Source organism: Pelobates fuscus, chromosome 5 (genome assembly GCF_036172605.1).
Source record: "Pelobates fuscus isolate aPelFus1 chromosome 5, aPelFus1.pri, whole genome shotgun sequence".
Lineage (NCBI taxonomy): Eukaryota > Metazoa > Chordata > Amphibia > Anura > Pelobatidae > Pelobates > Pelobates fuscus.
The window spans coordinates 297948953-297967945 of NC_086321.1; the positions used below are offsets into that span (position 1 = coordinate 297948953).

Consider the following 18993-nt stretch of genomic DNA (forward strand, 5'->3'; position numbering starts at 1 on the left):
TAACTGGATAAATAGGAAATTGTAAAGGCCAATCCCAAGCAGTAGTTAAAATGAAAGGGTCAATGTCATTCTAATTCGGAATTAGAGCTGGATGCCTAAACAACACTGTAACCGATTAAGTGTGTATACTATAGTTACTATGTGAAAACAGCAAATAATGGAATGTTATTTAATACATTAAAAAACATATGCACAATATTTCATGGAATAAAAAGTAAACTCTCACTAAAGAACAACAAAAAATTGCATTCAGTATCTATATAGTAAAGTGTGAAACAGTGGTTTCTCATATTCTTGTGATAATCTCATCTCTGTTTGCCTGTCTTTTGCTACTTCTTTTTTATTTATTTTTTATTTAATAATACAACCCATTTTTCTTTATTATTATGCTTTACAATTGTGCTTATATCTCAAATGTCATGCCTTTGTTATACTATGTTGGACATGAATGTGCTTGTTTATGCTGTCGTGGCATTGCAGACATCTTTGTACTTTTCTGCACAGCAAAGAAAGAATAAAAAATAGATTTTTTTTTATTAACACCCTTAATATTGCAATATGAGGTGCAAAATAATAGGGATCTAAGGGGCCAATTTAAATATAAATGAAGCATATGTATGGTATTAAAATGCTCATGTACCTAGCACTCAAAATGTTAAGTTGTTATATAAGAGAATACATTGGCAAAGAGAAATAGGGGTGCACATGTTCACATACTGAAATTTGCTTCATAACAGCAGTGGAATAAGAATTACTTCAAATGAGATTGTAATTCAAAGTCAAATTAAAGGAAGAACTGTAGAAGAATGTAGATTTAGCTAAAAACAGGTGGATTGCCATTCCTGCCCTTAGGTAATAGTAAGAGAGTGGGGATGTGCTACAACAAGAACTGGAGTTTCAGGGTGGGCAGCATTCCTACAGCAGAGACCGTCGTTCTTCCCCATGGCAGCTAAACTCTGCAAAGTAGGGCCTTGATGAGATTAAAATGTCTCTACCTGCAAGGGAGGGGGTGATTGAAGCATTGCTGACAATACACTGCAACACTGTAACCTCTTCAGTGTTACACATCTGACCAAAGGTGGATGGTCGAGAACCGCTGCGTGGTCAATAGTTTTAATAGATATGATTTTCCAATATAAAATGTCAAATGTGCATATACTCACTTTACTATATACACTGCTAAATACATTTCACAAACAAGGGTCTTAAAAAAAAAAAAAAAAAAAAAAAAATATCAAACTATTTCATACAATATATAAAACAATTGTGACAAAGGGAGCAACTCAACACAATATGCCACCTTAATGCATCATTACTAAATCAGTTAAACCCCAGCCTACATTATCCAAGCCCTCTGCCCAACAAATCACAGGCCAGGAGAATGTGATATCTGGAGGCATGGGAGGTCCTCCTTCTGCTTTATAACATTTTATTCTATTTTATACAATAAAAAAGCATTAATTACAAAAATTGCATTTGGTCAGTATGCCCCGAGCCTGTGTGTGCTGCACAAGATTCTTTTTGAGATAGTGGGGGCCTGCAGGGTCGCAAAGGATTATCCAATTGCTTCACGCAGGTAGCACTACATAATGTGCGCATCTTATAGGGAAAGCAGGAAGGTAAAAGTGGATTTCATTATTAAATGTACACATCCCGGTGCTCAAAGAAAGTTCTATTCAGGGTGGGAGTAAGGAGTTTGTATCATGTGGAAAATAACAGGGTATTACCTTTTGAAACTGCATTGCCAATTTAAACAAAAAAACTATTTGAACAAAAATAAGCCAAAAATGCTTAATGATAATGTTGCAGACAGACAATGGGCTAACGGATTAAAGCAGTTAACCCCGTCATTGCCAAAGGGACGCTGTGGACTTGGTCTCGTTTTTAACCAACACACAGACTCGGGGTGTGATACACAGTAAAACCCAATAAATGAATATATATTATGTACAAGGAGTGTCTTAAAATAACTTTATCCTTTGACCTCTCCCATTAATGCACTTTCCCAAGCTCTCAAGGGTCTCCGATTACCCTTTAGAAGCTTTGTGCTGATGAGCAGTGGTTAAAATAATCTGGGGAGACACCAACACACAAAGATAGTCATTGTGACGCGCATCGCTCTCACACACTCACGTAAAAGGAAAATGGAGAGCCAAACTGCACCCATTAGGGAAGGAAACACAACATGTAGGTATTGCTACCTCTTCCTTCACATTTACTCAAACAATAGCAACCACAGGCTAGCTAAGACAAAAGGGTCACAGAGACCCAGGCACAAACTATCACTCTCATATATACAAACAATGCACAGCTAACACACCATACCATGTCAAAATAGCACATGCTGGAACATTTCGAACTAAGAACTCACCAATCTGCACTCTTAAATGGGCAGAACTCCAATAAACATGCACATACAATCACACAACCACAATCTGCCGTATGAAAATAATAAAAAAAAAATCTTAAAAATAAAAATTATAAAACTACTTTGGTTTTTGTGCTTAAAAAAAAAAAAAAAAAAAAAAAGTCACAACATTTTGAAATATCCAAGCAAATTTCAACCAGTAGAATTCGCTCGTTAAGTCCATGAGCCTGTTGGATTGGCTAGTGTACAGGAATTGTCCATTAGAGCTTGAGCATCCCTAGGAAATGGTTAGTATTGCTCACAGGGAGGCAAGGTGCTGGATGCGTGTGTCTCAGGATCCCCCCAGATATCCAAAGTGATTTTGATCTGATTCACAAAGTTGGAGGCTTGGTTTGCTCTCAAGAGGGTCCTTGCTGGTTTGTTGTGGTGGTCTGACCTTGAAAAAATCTGAGACATATCGAACCTAGAAGGGAAAACCAAAAAAAAAACGTGAGGACCTGTGTTGGTGAATGCAAAAATGGTGCCCGTCTCCTCTGTTTTGGAAGAAGATAAGTACATCACAATATGCACAAGATTAAGGTTAGCAGATATTTTCATGTACACGTACCTACTGAGAAGCACTGCCCTATACATAAAATGTTGTATCACAGGAGGATATTAAGAGGCAAAAGGCACTGGACTAGTTTGTAAACTGACTGATCTGATGGATAGAAACTCACAATGAAAGGGACAAAAAAAATCGTAGATTTGTCAGCCTTTTTTTTTTTTTAATTCTTTATTTTATTTGTGCATATATCAATCACATCAGGCTTACAATGCCACAACAGCTAGGGTAAGCAGTTTTTCTAACATGGTATTACATGAGTGAGTTAGGCATTAAAGGTTACTGCACATTTTTACAGATTAATGTTGCTTGTCAAGGAATTTCTTATATTCTGCTTAACAGGAAAGGTAAAGTATGAGATTAGACAGAGCTTAGTAGCATACATTTAGCACTAGAGATTGAAGCATTGCTATTGCAGAGGATGCGCAGGTAAATACTGTGAGGTATATTATAAGAGTAGTATACAAGCAAGGTATGCCACCCTGAGTGAATTTAGTAGCAGGTGCTAGTGTGAAGACATGTGGGGCAACTGGCCCAGACAGCAGATAAATTACACGTAAATCAGCAGAAATTTAAATCTTAGCATACAATTAGTTGAAGAAGGGATAATTTCTCCTGGCTGTGTGTGATGTGAGTGTGAGTTAGATGACCCTTAGCCTATGCCCGTCATGGGCACGGTACAATACCAGGTAATGGGATGGATTAGGAGGCGTAGTGACACAGCCAAAATCGATGCAGTGTCCATGTTATATGGTTTCTTCTTCGATATCCCCTGCTCTCCTCTCCCTGCTTTATTCTGCTTGATATTCCAGCTTCCGGCTCTATAGGCACCCCTTGCTGATGCAGGCCTGCGCTTCCCGCCTTCCGTGCTCCGCCGACCCGGTCTTCGCCACCATTTTTGCACTGTCTTTGTGCCACGCCAAGTTTGAGGCTGCCGGAGAGCGGCTTTAGGTGGGTGATCCCGCGAGGTTTGTAGGTCGGGTACCGGTTGTCGGAGTGACAGCATCCCCCAAAAGTCGGTAAGAAGTTTGTCCAGGAAGGACAGCGTTCTGGACATCACATCTCCATAGCCAGGCATGCGGTCCGCGGCATCTGCCATATTAGGTCTACCATGTGGGGTATCATTGCCGTCTGAGTCAGGTTCGCACAGTCCTGGTAAAGTGAGTGAGCCTCCAGGGTGAGGACCGGGATCTCCCCCGCCGGTCCATAGGGGGGGGGGGGGCAGCAGGGCACCATCAAGATTTGGATGAAGGTCCGCCTGAGCTTTGGCTGGGAGAGTGGCCGCCTCTCCCCTCCACAATGCTTGCTAGGCCTCACTCCAGCCCATTGAGGGCTTAGTCTGGACGGCTGCTGTTGACTGTTCAGAGCCAGTCACCTTTCACCTGACATTCAAGCTTCGCAGGCTGTCTCAGAGAGAGCACCGGGAATATGGGTAAGTGGCTTAGTTTCACTGATTTGCCCGGAGCTCTCTGAAAATGCGTCCAGCCGCCATCACAGTCAGGCCCGCCCCCCTGTCAGCCTTTTATAAGGGCAGTGAAGACCAAGAAACACAAGTGAATGTGTGTGTGGTCAGAGAATGTGTTAACCATAAACAAGCCACAGAGGAACAGAAGAAATATGAGTGACAAAACCGGGTGTGGTAAGGTTAAAGGGACAGCCTGAGAAATGGCACTGTTTACATTTTGCAGTTTCCTCATCTACTACTGGCTGTCAAAGACAATTACTAGAGGATCCAAACTGGAAAAGATTAAATATTCAATCTATTTGACAACAAATGTGTTGTCAGTGTGGATTCAAAGTTTCATTTAGAGAATCATGGTGATTGTGGCACATGTGCAGAGTGTTCTTCAATGCTTTTCTATGAGAAGCACCTGATTGGACTGTGGGAGGATCGGCTGCAGTGAGGAGTCTGTTTCATTGTTTGTTTGTTTTTTTTGTTTTTTACAATAACAACCACCATATACAACCAAGGGGCAGTAATATACATCTGTATAGAATACAAACAATATTTCTAATAAAAAAAAAAATATATATATATATATATGATCTTTTCAGGGCATACTTACAGTAAGAGCAGCCACTAGTGCCCCTTGCAGAAGTCCCACAAGGACATCGCTCCAATGGTGCTTGTAATCAGACACACGGGTGTACCCAACATAGAGTGCAAAGGAGAGTAGGAAAAACTGCACTGTGGGCCTGAGGAGGCGAGCCCATTTACCACACAGCCGGGCCTGGACATACAGCTATGGGAGGAAATAATGTCATGTTATTAAGCACTGACCACATTTGAAGGGAAAACAAACGGGAAAGATGGCAGTAAACTGAGAATTATTAAAGGTGCTCAAAAGTAAAAGGAGCAGTAGCTAAAATGCAGCTTCGTCCACTAAACAAATTTTAATCATACATGTACAAACATTATTAGAATTAGACCAATAATACATAACTATGTATTTAATGTTTAGCAGTTTCATTGGTGAGTACCCTTTTGTTGGGTATGGTAAAGGTCAAGTTTTATATTATTAGCCAATGGACAACTGGAGTCAGCAAGGGTCCATAGCTGAGAGTTTAGAAAGCAATAAGAAATATTGGCAACATGTCTCTGCAAACAACCTCGAGTGGTCAAAAAAATTAATCAGGAAACCAATGAAAAAGTCCTACAGGTGATACTCGAAAAATGTGAATATTGTGCAAAAGTTCATTTATGTCAGTAATGCAACGTAAAAGGGGAAACTAATATATGAGATAGATGCATTACATGCAAAGCAAGATAGTTCAAGCCGTGATTTGTCATAAGTGCGAAGATTATAGCTTACAGCTCATGAAAACCCCAAATCCACAATCTCAGTAAATTAGAATATTACATGCAATCAATAAAACAAGGAGAGTACGTAGAACAATATCGGACCTCTGAAAAGTATAAGCATGCATATGGATACTGTACTTGGTTTGGGCCCCTTTTGCAGCAATTACTGCCTCAATGTGGCGTGGCATTGAAGCCATCAGTCTGTGGCACTGCTGAGGTGTTATGGAAGACCAGGATGCTTCAATAGCGGCCTTCAGTTCTTCTGCATCGTTCGGTCTCATGTCTCTCATCTTTCTCTTGGCAATGCCCCATAGATTCTCTAAGGGGTTCAGGCCAGGTGAGTTTGCTGGCCAATCAAGCACAGTGATCCCACAGTCATTGAACCAGGCTTTGGTGCTTTTGGCAGTGTGGGCAGGAGGAAAATGAAGTCAGCATCTCCATAAAGCTCGTCTGCGGAAGGAAGCATGAAGTGCTCCAAAATCTCCTGGTAGACGGCTGCGTTGACCCAGGACTTAATGAAGCACAGTGGACCAACACCAGCAGATGACATGGCTCCCCAAATCAACACTGACTGTGGAAACTTGACACTGGACTTCAAGCATCTTGCAGTGTGTGCCTCTCCATTCTTCCTCCAGACTCTGGGTCCTTGGTTTCCAAATGAGATGCAAAAGTTGCTCTCATCAGAAAAGAGGACTTTGGACCACTGAGCAACAGACCAGGTGTGGTTTTCTTTAGCCCAGGGAAGAAGTTTCTGACGTCGTTTGTTGTTCAGGAGCGGCTTGACAAGAGGAATACGACATCTGAAGCCCATGTCCAGGATCTGTCTGTGTCTGCTGCTTTTGATGTACTGACTCCAGCCTCAGTCCACTCCTTGTGAAAGTCCCCAACACTTATGAATGGCCTTTTCCTGACAATGCTCTCCAGGCTGCGGTCACCCCTGCTGCTTGTGCACCTTTTTCTTCCACACTTTTCCCTTCCACATAACTTTCTATTAATGTGCTTTGATACAGCACTTTGGGAACATCCAACTTCCTTCGCAATTAACTTTTGAGGTTTTCCCTCCTTATGGAGGGTGTCAATGATGGTTTTCTGCACAACTGTCAGGTCAGCAGTCTTCCCCATGATTGTGATTCCTACTGTACCAGACAGAGACCATTTAAAGGCTCAGAAACACTTTGCAGGTGTTATTGCTTACTTAGCTGATTAGAGTGGGACACTGTGAGCCAAGAATATTGCACCTTTTCACAATATTCTAATTAACCGAGATTGTGGATTTGTTTTTTTTTTATGAGCTGTAAGCCATAATCATCGCACTTATGACAAATCACGGCTTGAATGATCTTGCTTTGCATGTAATACGTGTATCTCATATATTAGTTTCCCCTTTTACGTTGCATTACTGGAATAAATGAACGATATTCTAATTTTCCTAGTATCACCTGTAAATGGGTTCTGCATGACAAAAAAAACCCTCTATCCAGTTCATTATGGATGATATCTACAATCTATTCCAAAGGGAAGAGGTATTTGTAAGGATAGCACTCTGGGGTGAGGTTTTACAATGGAGTCTCTTGTTGGATAGAGAATGGAATGGAATGTTAGAGGTGTACAGTGAGATGTGCATAATTAGATATATTCATTGCTTTAGGAAGTGTTAGAACTTAACGTTAACCTGGCATCACAGGTTTAGGTTAATCCTGGTTGCTGAAAATTGCAGCTTTACAGAACAGAAAATGTTTATCCCACATGGATCAATAACGATGTATAGGTTAGAGTACACGTCAATTTGTACAAAGTAAATACTGGAAAGGGAAGAAAAATACTTACAGACAGAAACAGCATGCAGTACATTCCAAATGATGAGTGCCCAGAGTAGAAGGAGAGTCTGCAATATAAAACGTAAGATCTTAATTTAAACAGAATGACCTTTCACATTTAAAAGCCTGGAGCCACTCAGAGTAATAGCAGCACCTGGTGATATGGAACTCACACAGAAGCATGCAAGTGGCTGCTCTAAAAAGGGAAGGTCTACCATGTTTAATATAAACTGGACTCCTTAACTTCCTGGACACAATCCTCACCTAGACTCTGTAACGTTGGCAGGGCTTCCACGGCAGACAAAGTCAGTCACATATCCAGAGCAGTTGACAGAAGTCCATTCGGGGTTACACACCGCCAGGAAGTTGGGCCTTGGCCGACCAATCATGTACTTGGCAAGATCAGTGAGAGATTGGCTTACGGAAGCTCCAAAAAGAAAGGTTCCAACAACCTTGTAGAGTGCAGCAACATAGTTATTACACTCAGAGCGAGAGTATAGTCTCTTGGAAAATACCATGTACATTTCTCCTGAAGTAATCTGCAAAAAACAAACAGAAAAAGACACATGCCCAGCTTATATCTTACACTGCATTGATTATCATAATATTATGATTTATTTACGCTACCTCCCCCAATTTTTTCTTTCTAAAAAAAAAAACCCAAAAAATAAGTTTTAACCAATTTAGAAAAATGGTTAGGAAAAAAAAAAGGATTTTTGTTTTTACTACAGAAATGTATTTTATGCTACAAAAGCAGAGCTTAATAACATAAGGCTACATATTTTCACAGTACATACATTTCAAATAAAAATAATAAAATGAAAAAAGTTGAACATCTAAAAATCACATGGATTTCAAGATTAGAGACAACATGGGTTTACTTCAGGGAGATCATGCCAAACTAACCTTATTGATTTTTTTTTGATTCAGTAACTAAAATAATAGATCAGGGTGGTGCAGTAGACATTCCTTACCTAGATTTCAGGAAGGCTTTGGGCACTGTTGCACATAGAACGCTTATCAATAAACTGCAATCTTTAAGTTTAGATTCCAATACTGTTGAATGGGTAAGGCAGTAGCTGAAGGTTGTAGTCAATGGAGTATATTTGAAGCATGGTCAGATTACCAGTGGAGTACCTCAGGGATCTGTACTTTGACCCAATCTCTTTAATATTTTTATTAGTGATATTGCAGAAGGTCTTGATGGTAAGGTATGTCTTTTTGTTTAGGATACTAAGATATGTAACAGGGTTGATGTTCCAGGAGGGATAAGCCAAATGGCAAATGATTTAGGTAAACTAGAAAAATGGTCAAAGCTGTGGCAACTGACATTTAATATGGATAAGTGCAAGATAATGCATCTTGGACATAAAAACCCAAGGGCAGAGTACAGAATATTTGATAGAGTTCTAACCTCAACATCTAAGGAAAGGGATTTAGGGGTAATAATTTCAGATGACTTAAAGGTAGACAGACAATGTAATATAGCAGCAGGAAATTCTAGCAGAATGCTTGGTTGTATAGGGAGAGGAATTAGCAGTAGAAAGAGTGAAGTGCACTTGCCTTTGTACAGAACACTGGTGAGACCTCACTTGGTGTATTGTACGCAGTACTGGAGACCGTATCGCCAGAGGGATACTTTGGAGAGAGTTCAGAGAAGGGGCTACTAAACTGGTTCATAGACTACAGGATAAAACTTACAAGGAAAAATTAAAGGATCTTAACATGTATAGCTTGGAGGAAAGACGAGACAGGGGGGATATGATAGAAACATTTAAATACATAAAGGGAATCAACACAGTAAAGGAGGAGACTATATTTAAAAGAAGAAAAACTACCACAACAAGAGGACATAGTCTTAAATTAGAGGGGCAAAGGTTTACAAATAATATCAGGAAGTATTACTTTACTGAGAGGGTAGTGGATGCATGGAATAGCCTTCCAGCTGAAGTGGTAGATGTGAAGGAGTTTAAGCATGTGTGGGATAGGCATAAGGCTATGAGAACAGGATAAGGACAGGGACTAATGAACGTATTTAGAAAATTGGGCAGACTAGATGGGCCGAATGGTTCTTATCTGCCATCCCATTCTGTTTCTATAAGTTACACCAGACAAAATAAAAAGGGAAATATCAACAAACATTAGACAATTTGATAGAAAACATCATGTGTCTTTCATATCAAACACCTAATATATAAAACTGCTTTTTAAATGTTCTAAATCAGTGAACATTAAAGCTGCTCTGTAATCCACCTATGCAAAAAATAAAGATGAAATCTTTCTCTGAAATTCCAACCCAGTCAAAAGAGATCATAAAACAGAGTAGGGACTACTTTGTCTTGTGTTATCTTCCTATACTTGACAAGAATGCAAAGCTACCACTGTAAAGCTTTGTCAAGACAGGATCTGAAAAGGACCATCAGTAAAGCAATGGCAGTGGCCACAATTGACAGGTTCAGGCAAGTAAAAACTCATCTGAACACCTTTGAAAGGGCATACAATTATGTTTAAAGGAAAACTCGAGGGACCAAAACAACTTAATCTAAATTAAGTTATGGTGCCAAGAGGCCCCTGTAGGCACTCTTAACTCATGGAGTTAAAACGTTTTTGAACTGTTTAACCCCAAAGTTCACTCCAGTGCCGATGTCCACTCCCATGCAAATGGCATCAGACTTCAGAATTTTCCAATTCAGCAAGTTCGGAGTGCCGCCAGCCAGGGAAGTTGCTGATTGGCTGACAGTGTCAGCTGACCGTTCTCAGCCAATCAGTGACTGCCCTTTTACTAAACTGGCTTGAGAAAGGTAGTTTCACTTTAGAATTGAGAGACAAGAGAGTGCAGAAAAGACCTCCCCCACAGGTAGTTCTTCTGCTCTCCACATGTAGCAACCACAGCACATGCACTGTGATTGGCCTTGGTAGCCTCCTAGCAGCTATCACTGGCTAGGGAGTATAGAAACAGAGTGACTGGCAACAAAGCCAGTGTGTCGGCATCACAGAGGAGCATCCACAAGCAGGGAGAATGAAAGAAGAGATCAAGTTTAACCTAACATCTCTTTTCACTTAACATAAGTACCCGTTATAATGCATCCTGTGTACAGATGAGCTTCCAGATTCATCCAGTCACTTTGCTATTCCTTTGTGACTTTACCTTTCTTCTATAAATAGTCAAGAATCAAATCTCGGTCAGTGTTCGAATACTTACTATTATAACAGTGCAAGAAATGGTGACTCCAGCCATCAGCCCATGAGTAATAGTATCCTCCCGATATGGGTATCTAATAGACTCATCATCGCAGTAGAATCCCCTCTTGTATGGAGAGTTCACCAGGGTCATAATAATGAATGGAAGGGATGCTGAAAGGCAATGATATATGGGATCAGATCATATTATACTTTAAAGCAAACATAAAACCCAGCATTGGAAAAACCATGAACATAGCAAGATGGAGCAAATATAGTTTAAACACAAGGCTTAGAAATGATACAGAATTCAACCCTAAGGCTCTCCTAATGTGTTTTATACCCCACCTCCTATAGACTGTAAGCTCATTTGAGCAGGGTCCTCTTCAAAATATCGTTCCTGTAAGTTTTCTTGTAATTGTCCTATTTATAGTTAAATCCCCCCTCTCATAATGTTGTAAAGCGCTACGGAAGTTGTTGGCGCTATATAAATGGCGATAATAATAATAATAATAATAATAATGAGCTATTGAAATTAAACTTTTATATTTTCAACAGATCAGATTTAGATGAGGGTGGGAGTTCAGTCATGCTAATCTTAACTTCAGAAAGAAAACTAGACATCTACATAGAGAATAAGTGTAAGGGTTATGTTGCTTTAGTACGTGGATAGTTTTCTGTGGAAAGAAGCCTAGTTATCTTCCAAACCAACTAACCAGGGGTATAGTTAAAAGATCTCAGCTCTTTTGGCCTAATACTTAATCCCCTGATCAGTTGCCAATTCATTAAAGGAACACTATAGGAACACAAACGTGTGTTCTTGACCCTATGCTGTTAAAAACACAATTTAGCACCCTGCCCCCTCATACACCATTAAATATATTTCCAGCGGCCCATGGGCCTGCTGGTGTTGGCTCTGCCCCCAATCGGCCTCCTTGGCTGACATAATTAGAATTGACTGGATTGGCTGAGATGGTCAATTTTGATTATGTCAGGCAAAGAAATGGGGTAAGGGGCAGAGCCAAACACCACTCTGGCCAATCAGCATCTCCTCAGAGATGCACTGAATCAATGCATCTCTATGGGAAAATTTCAGTTCTCCATGCAGAGCATGGAGATACTGAACATCAGCACACTGTGGAAGCACTTCTATTGGCCATCTGAGGAGTGGTCACAAGAGGTGTTCCTAGGCTGTAATGTAAACACTGTATTTTCTCTGAAAAAAACAGTATTTACAAAAAAATGCCTGCATAGGCACCAGAACAATAACTATAGCTCCCCTTAAAGTAGTTTACCAGTTTGTATGGATGTGTCTTTAGTTTTAACAATTTTTAAATCTTTGCCATATTGATATACATAACTAACGTTTAGAGCCTGAAGCCTTTTGAAAGAAAGTGAGCTAGTTGGACTATTATATTTTCCTATATGTTATAAGTTATACTGATCACACTTTCAATATTAAGATGGGTAAACAACATTATATTTAGAACATATGCATTCTACCCAAATGCTAATACGCTGCAGAAGATATATGGCTGAGAAAAGATACCTCGGAATCTCGGATTAATATATATATCGTTATGTAGTCTATATACTAGCTGAGGCTAGTAACTGTTGGTTTAAATATCCCCAATGCATTATGAACATAATTAATTGAGCATGCACTCTAAAAACCCTTCATATACTGCAAAATGCCATGATCTGAAGAGACAGTTTCAGTCATTTCTGGTCCTTAATGCTTTTAGGGAGACTGCTGTAGGTATCCAATAACTGCCTGCTGTGTGCAAGGGTTTATGAAATATTTATTCAGCCATTGCTGATACTTTCAATCTTGTTGTTTTATGAATGAAACGACTTATGGCTGCACATGTGAGAGGGCTCTTTAAAAAAACAAAAACAAACAAAACAAAAAAAGAATAATTTGAAAGAGTGAATTGTAGTACCCTAGTACTTGTGTGTTATATTTTATTTCAACATAAAATAGGGAATTTTGTAAATGTTCTACAATGTCTGAATTATTAAAACATTACAGGAAAGAAATATTAGATTTTCTTCAAGTGCCATACCAAACATGGATTGCTAATGAATCACTTCACCTCAACAAGTGACTGAAATGTGAAAAAAGAAAAAAAAAAAAAAAAATCGAAAAAAAAAATCTTTGCACTCCACTAGCTAATGTGTGCTTAGGGCGCAGCACATGGATTATTGGGAAGGTCACCTCCTCCCTCTTTTACCTGGTCAGGCTGGTTCTTGCACATGTAAAGTACCCCACGTGGCCTCATCTCCAATTTTGTAATACCTGACTCTTCTGAACAAGAATTACAAAGCAACGTTGTAACATTTCAGGGGACGATGGGCATTAAATTTAGCCCCTATGCCACATCATATGCCACATTAGAGAAATATGCATTATTATTTAAAATGTACCACACTAGAATACTGCTGGAAACAAACAAAAAAAATGTTACACTGTGACCCAAAATGATTTTGAATAACAACTCCCTGCATGCCACAGGCTAGCAGACATTTTGTGAACAGATTTGCATCCATTATTGCGGTCAAAGGCAGTTTTACTTTTTTAAACTTTACCTCATGGTTACATGGTGTATTGTATTTGACTATTTACTGAAAGAGACACTATAGTAACCCAGACAGCTTCATCTCAATGAAGTCTGGGTGCACTGGCCAGGTCGTTTATCCCATTGCAAAGGTAAGTCTACTTTTAGTGGCTGTCAGTATGACAGACTGTAGAGTTGTTTCCTTCGATCATCAAACTCGATCATGTCACACGGAAGCCCACATTGGAAAACATTGATTCAATGCTTTCCCATGGGAAAGCTTGAATATATGATCACTGCATATGTGCATTAGGTCCCCAACGCTCCGCTATGATGGGCACTGGATCGGACCATGCCTCCTTGAGGACATGGTTTGAAGCAGAGAGGTAGGCAGTGCCAATGGTAAGTAAATCCTTTATTTTATGACAACCGGGCTGGGGGGTGAGAGGCTGTGTAGCGGTAGTTACAGGGCACTACAGCATTAGGAAAACAGGTTTGTATTTCTAATATTATATTGTTCCTTTAATTACAACTGTGAGAGAAAAACAAACAACTAAATTATGTGCATGTAAACATACACATATACACAGTGAATATCGTAAAAGTTACTTTCATATGCTCAAATAAAAAAAATCTTATTTGAAACTTAACAGTCTCTCATAACTCAAGTGTCTTAATGGTATAATGCCCTAACTGTACTCAGTCTGAAGATATAGATCTCTCTGTAGGTGAATAGAATTTCATGTGTGCGACCTACTATAATGGCATCTGAATAGAGCTTGAAACCTGAAAACCTGCTGTAAGCAATGAACCTTTGAACATAAAGATCATTCATTCTGTTGGAGAGGGAGAGGTTTTACAACCCCCAATAATAGGTTACGTGATCTGTGCAAGATATGATCAACACTCTATTGATCTGAGCCCAAAACAAGAGTTAAAAGATGCACGTTTATTTTAGTTATCATCATCATCATCATCATCATCATCATCATCATCACTATTTATAGTTTAATAGTATTCGTTCTACTGGCCACCTACCCACTTTGCATCTACAGCCACATTGGTTACCACAGTTTGGGGCTGAGGCAAAAACAATGCCTGCAATAAAATGTAATTGCAGTAAAATGTGTGTCTATACCAGGGCCAGATAACTCAAGGGCACCAGGTTCTCATGGTAACACAAACATGGGACTTTGTGCTACTTTGTTTTGTCTTCTAATCAAGAGAGGAAATAGGAGATAAGTAGCCTATTTACCTAGTAGAGAAGTAGAATGTCTCTACATTATGGTGTAGCAGAGGCAGCATTCCCGACTCCCCTGACATATGTGCACTGCATCATGATTAACTGCCTAAATGTAGTACTAGGGAATGCAAAATGGAGAGAGGTGCGTGAGTGCATGGTTAGCTAACCAGGGAGAGGTGCGTGAGTGCATGGTTAGCTAACCAGGGAGAGGTGCGTGAGTGCATGGTTAGCTAACCAGGGAGAGGTGCGTGAGTGCATGGTTAGCTAACCAGGGAGAGGTGCGTGAGTGCATGGTTAGCTAACCAGGGAGAGGTGCGTGAGTGCATGGTTAGCTAACCAGGGAGAGGTGCGTGAGTGCATGGTTAGCTAACCAGGGAGAGGTGCGTGAGTGCATGGTTAGCTAACCAGGGAGAGGTGCGTGAGTGCATGGTTGGCTAACCAGGGAGAGGTGCGTGAGTGCATGGTTGGCTAACCAGGGAGAGGTGCGTGAGTGCATGGTTGGGCTAACCAGGGAGAGGTGCGTGAGTGCATGGTTGGGCTAACCAGGGAGAGGTGCGTGAGTGCATGGTTGGGCTAACCAGGGAGAGGTGCGTGAGTGCATGGTTGGCTAACCAGGGAGAGGTGCGTGAGTGCATGGTTGGCTAACCAGGGAGAGGTGCGTGAGTGCATGGTTGGGCTAACCAGGGAGAGGTGCGTGAGTGCATGGTTGGCTAACCAGGGAGAGGTGCGTGAGTGCATGGTTGGCTAACCAGGGAGAGGTGCGTGAGTGCATGGTTAACTAACCAGGGAGAGGTGCGTGAGTGCATGGTTAACTAACCAGGGAGAGGTGCGTGAGTGCATGGTTAACTAACCAGGGAGAGGTGCGTGAGTGCATGGTTAACTAACCAGGGAGAGGTGCGTGAGTGCATGGTTAACTAACCAGGGAGAGGTGCGTGAGTGCATGGCTAACTAACCAGGGAGAGGTGTGTGAGTGCATGGCTAACTAACCAGGAAGAGGAGAGTATGTGCATGGTTAGCGAGCCAGGAAGGTGTGTGTGAGTGCACGATTAACTAACCAGGAAGAGGAGAGTGAGTGCATGGCTAACTAACTAAGGAGAGATGTGTGAGTGCATGGTTAAGTTTGTGTGCTATACAAAGTTTGCATGGTGCATTAAATTTTGCCACTGGCTCCTCAATTATATAGGCATTTGCCAAGCTCTTGTTTATACGTACAATGAAGGTTACGAATCTAAAAATGTAAAAAACAGTTACACCAAACACCATGTTTCAAAGTTTCATCCTGTCCTCAATATATACCAGGTGGTCTCTTACACCGTTCTTTCAAGATAATACAGCCAGTAAAGCAGGCTATGAGAATCACATATGCTTGTACATACTTATCTCTTTTCCTGCGTTTGTTAATGGAATGCTAATGGAATGCGAAGACGTCACCGTCTCACGGGGCTAATATCAGCCATGATAATAAGATAAGAAACGTTGACAAGGGAACTCATGGTAACCAATAGTGATTTACATTTATGAGGAGTAAAATTAAAAAGTATATGCTAATCAAAACGAGCTGCTATAGCTTGAACTGGTCACGGTGGAAGCCAAATAGTCAGAATAAAACAGATTATTTTTTGGAGGCGATATTAATTTACTAAATGTGCTCCCATGTCTCAGTGTGGAGAACAAAACAGAAACAAGGAAGCTTATTCTATAGTCAGGGACTGCTATGAATAACTTCATTGTCAGTGTCATTCACTTCATCTTGATATGATCACAGTCCCAACTGTTAGGTATAATAGTCACTGATAAACAGTCAAAGTATCTTTAAGGTTGTGGATAAATGTAAAATGCCATTCATTTAATATCATTTATCTCTAAACCAGCAGTCCAGTCTCTGCTACTGATGGGATTTCAGCAGTGCACACATACATTTTGATAGAACTAAATAACTAGTGCATTGACAAGCCCCAAATAGCCAATCTATAGGCAAATGAGTCATCATTATAGAAGGACAGCTGCTTGTCCAAAAGCAGCCATTATTTTCTGTGCTAATATGTTAGTGCCTGTCCTGCTGCTAACACACAGCACATACACACACTTTATACCAATGTTGCAATTCAGACCAATACCCGTTGTAGTTTAATAAACTAATAAATAGGCATGATATAGTCCCTACTGGCCACTTATTCTGATTCTGATTTCCAACACAGGAATCATGCATATCTGATCACAACCCAACAGAGCAGGAAAGCATATCCAATAGCCAGTCAAGTCCTGGATGTCATGCAAAGATAACAGCAATGAACATGAAAGCCCTCTAAATTATATTTTTTATCTTCTTTAAACCTGATTAAATATCCAAGCTTAGATAAGCTGTGTGTTCATCATAACTTAACAAATAACTGTTAAAAAATAGGTGCAAACACAGCTATAAAAAGATCACATTTTCCAAAAAGAAGTAGCAAAGTAGGAACCATCTAGACTTCACAGTTGAGAATCTGGTTTTCCTGCTTGCTTGAATATAATAAATGGGTTGCCTGAGCTCTGCTGTAATGTTCCAAGAAAAGAACCATTATGAAAGTGCCAAAGCTATTCTTCCATTTAACAGTTCCGCATGAGAATAAATAAGCCAGACACTGCGAAAATCAGTCATTAAAATAGTCTACACAACAGCAGCTATCAAACCCGTCCAAGTAAACACTGGCAAACTGTGTATTAGATCATTCAGCATGTATACATCATATATTACGGAAAAACTAGAGGCCTTAAACCCTTTCAGACCACTGATGTATAAATATGGGTATGAACGTCCATAAGTGTCCAAGATGCTATACACCATTAACTATAATTGTGAACCGGGGCGGTTAGTGTCAATGCCCAACCAAGTCTTTCCATGGAAAACACTGCTCTAAAAGCAAACTGTATGCATCTAAATCATCAGTAAACACAGACTGCAAGGTCCTGTCTGCTATCAATCCACACACCCTATCACAGCAATTGAAAAGTGACTCACGCTCATTTCTGGGAAGAATTGACATACATATTAAAATCAGAAGAAGATACTATAGTAAGGAATAGTTTCCTGTAGAAAGTATGCCTTCAGGAACATGCAATAAAAAAAATAAAAAAAAAATCTCACCATCATTAAAGTGCAATTTTATGGTTTTCTAGATGCTTGGGGTAAATCCAAATTATGCAGAGTTAAATTTGATTTGATTTAAATCACTTGCCAGTTTGGCTTGATTTACATTGTGATTTTGAACCATAAAAAATACCCCTTCTTGCTGGTTATTACATTTATTATTTTTTAACCAGATGAAGATTTGATATGTACAATAAACTTTTTGAGATAATGAAATGATTGCAAAGTGGGCTGTCTCCAGCTTAATAGTTTAACCACTGATTTTCGGAGAACAAATTAAATTGTTTTATTTAACTAAAACAGAAAACATTATTCTAGCATACATATTCTTGTCTTTGCTTAAACATCAATATTGTTAAAAAAATTAATTAAAAAAATAAAAGCGTTTAAACAAATCATCTTTAAGAAAAACCAAGATTGAAACTGCAATGGTTTGCCTTCTTGTCTGGGTCCCCGTTGGGTGTCAAACCTTCTCTAATGCTGGGTAATGCTTAACTGAGCTGAATAAGGCAGATACCAATCCACTAGGCATTTATGGGCGTTAAGTGTCAACTGAGTGCTTTCAGCCACTGAATGACTCTCTGTGAAAAGAATATCCACAGAATTGGCATTAGCCAGTCTGCAACTCTTGTTCCAGACTTGTTAATGGTTTACTAATGATGCTATCAGAGGTGGAGGTTCTCCTCATCACATATGATGATATTTTTTATTGCTGTCAGAGTTACATATTGAAATATGTACATACAGACTCCAAGCACCATGACCAATTTAAAAGGACACTATAGGCACCTATACCACTTCATCTCATTGATTTAGATTGAAGTTTACATTGCAGTTGTAAGACTGCCTCTAGTGGCTGCTAACAGAAAGCTGCTAGAGGCGATTTCTGCAGTTTCAGAGTTTGACTCTGTGAAATGACACTGGACGTCCAGCGTGTTGAAACACCTCAAAGGAAAGTGTTTGGCCAATGCTTTCCTATTGGCAATGCCTAACGCACACGCAGGGCATTCAAAGGAAGATTCAAATTATATCTGTTACCAGCGTGCAGTGCAGACATAAAGTATGCACAGAATGGATATTCGTAAGGCCGGAACAGAGTCCTGGGCTACCGAAGTCATGTGTGCCAGAGCCCATGCGCAAAAGATCTTCCCCATTGGAAAGCATTGAATCAGTGCTTTCCTATGGGGATTTTAAATAAGATGGACATGCTCATGCAAAGTGTGAGGATGTCCAATGTCATTTCACAGAGCTAAACTCTAGTGTTTGTCTTAACCTGCAATGTAAACAAGT

General features: G+C 40.0%; 1 protein-coding gene across 1 annotated transcript in view; it reads right to left on the minus strand.

Annotated features, from left to right (window-relative positions):
• Positions 1–1097: 1097 nt before the first annotated feature.
• PLPP2 (phospholipid phosphatase 2) overlaps positions 1098–18993 on the minus strand; it is a 33678-nt gene continuing 15782 nt past the window's right edge. The window contains exons 2-6 of the mRNA XM_063455477.1: positions 10795–10946; positions 7857–8131; positions 7603–7660; positions 5039–5215; positions 1098–2831 (exon numbers count right to left, since the gene is read on the minus strand). Coding sequence (XP_063311547.1) covers positions 2700–2831; positions 5039–5215; positions 7603–7660; positions 7857–8131; positions 10795–10946 — 794 coding nt within the window. The 3' untranslated portion in view covers positions 1098–2699. The remainder of the gene's footprint in view (positions 2832–5038; positions 5216–7602; positions 7661–7856; positions 8132–10794; positions 10947–18993) is intronic.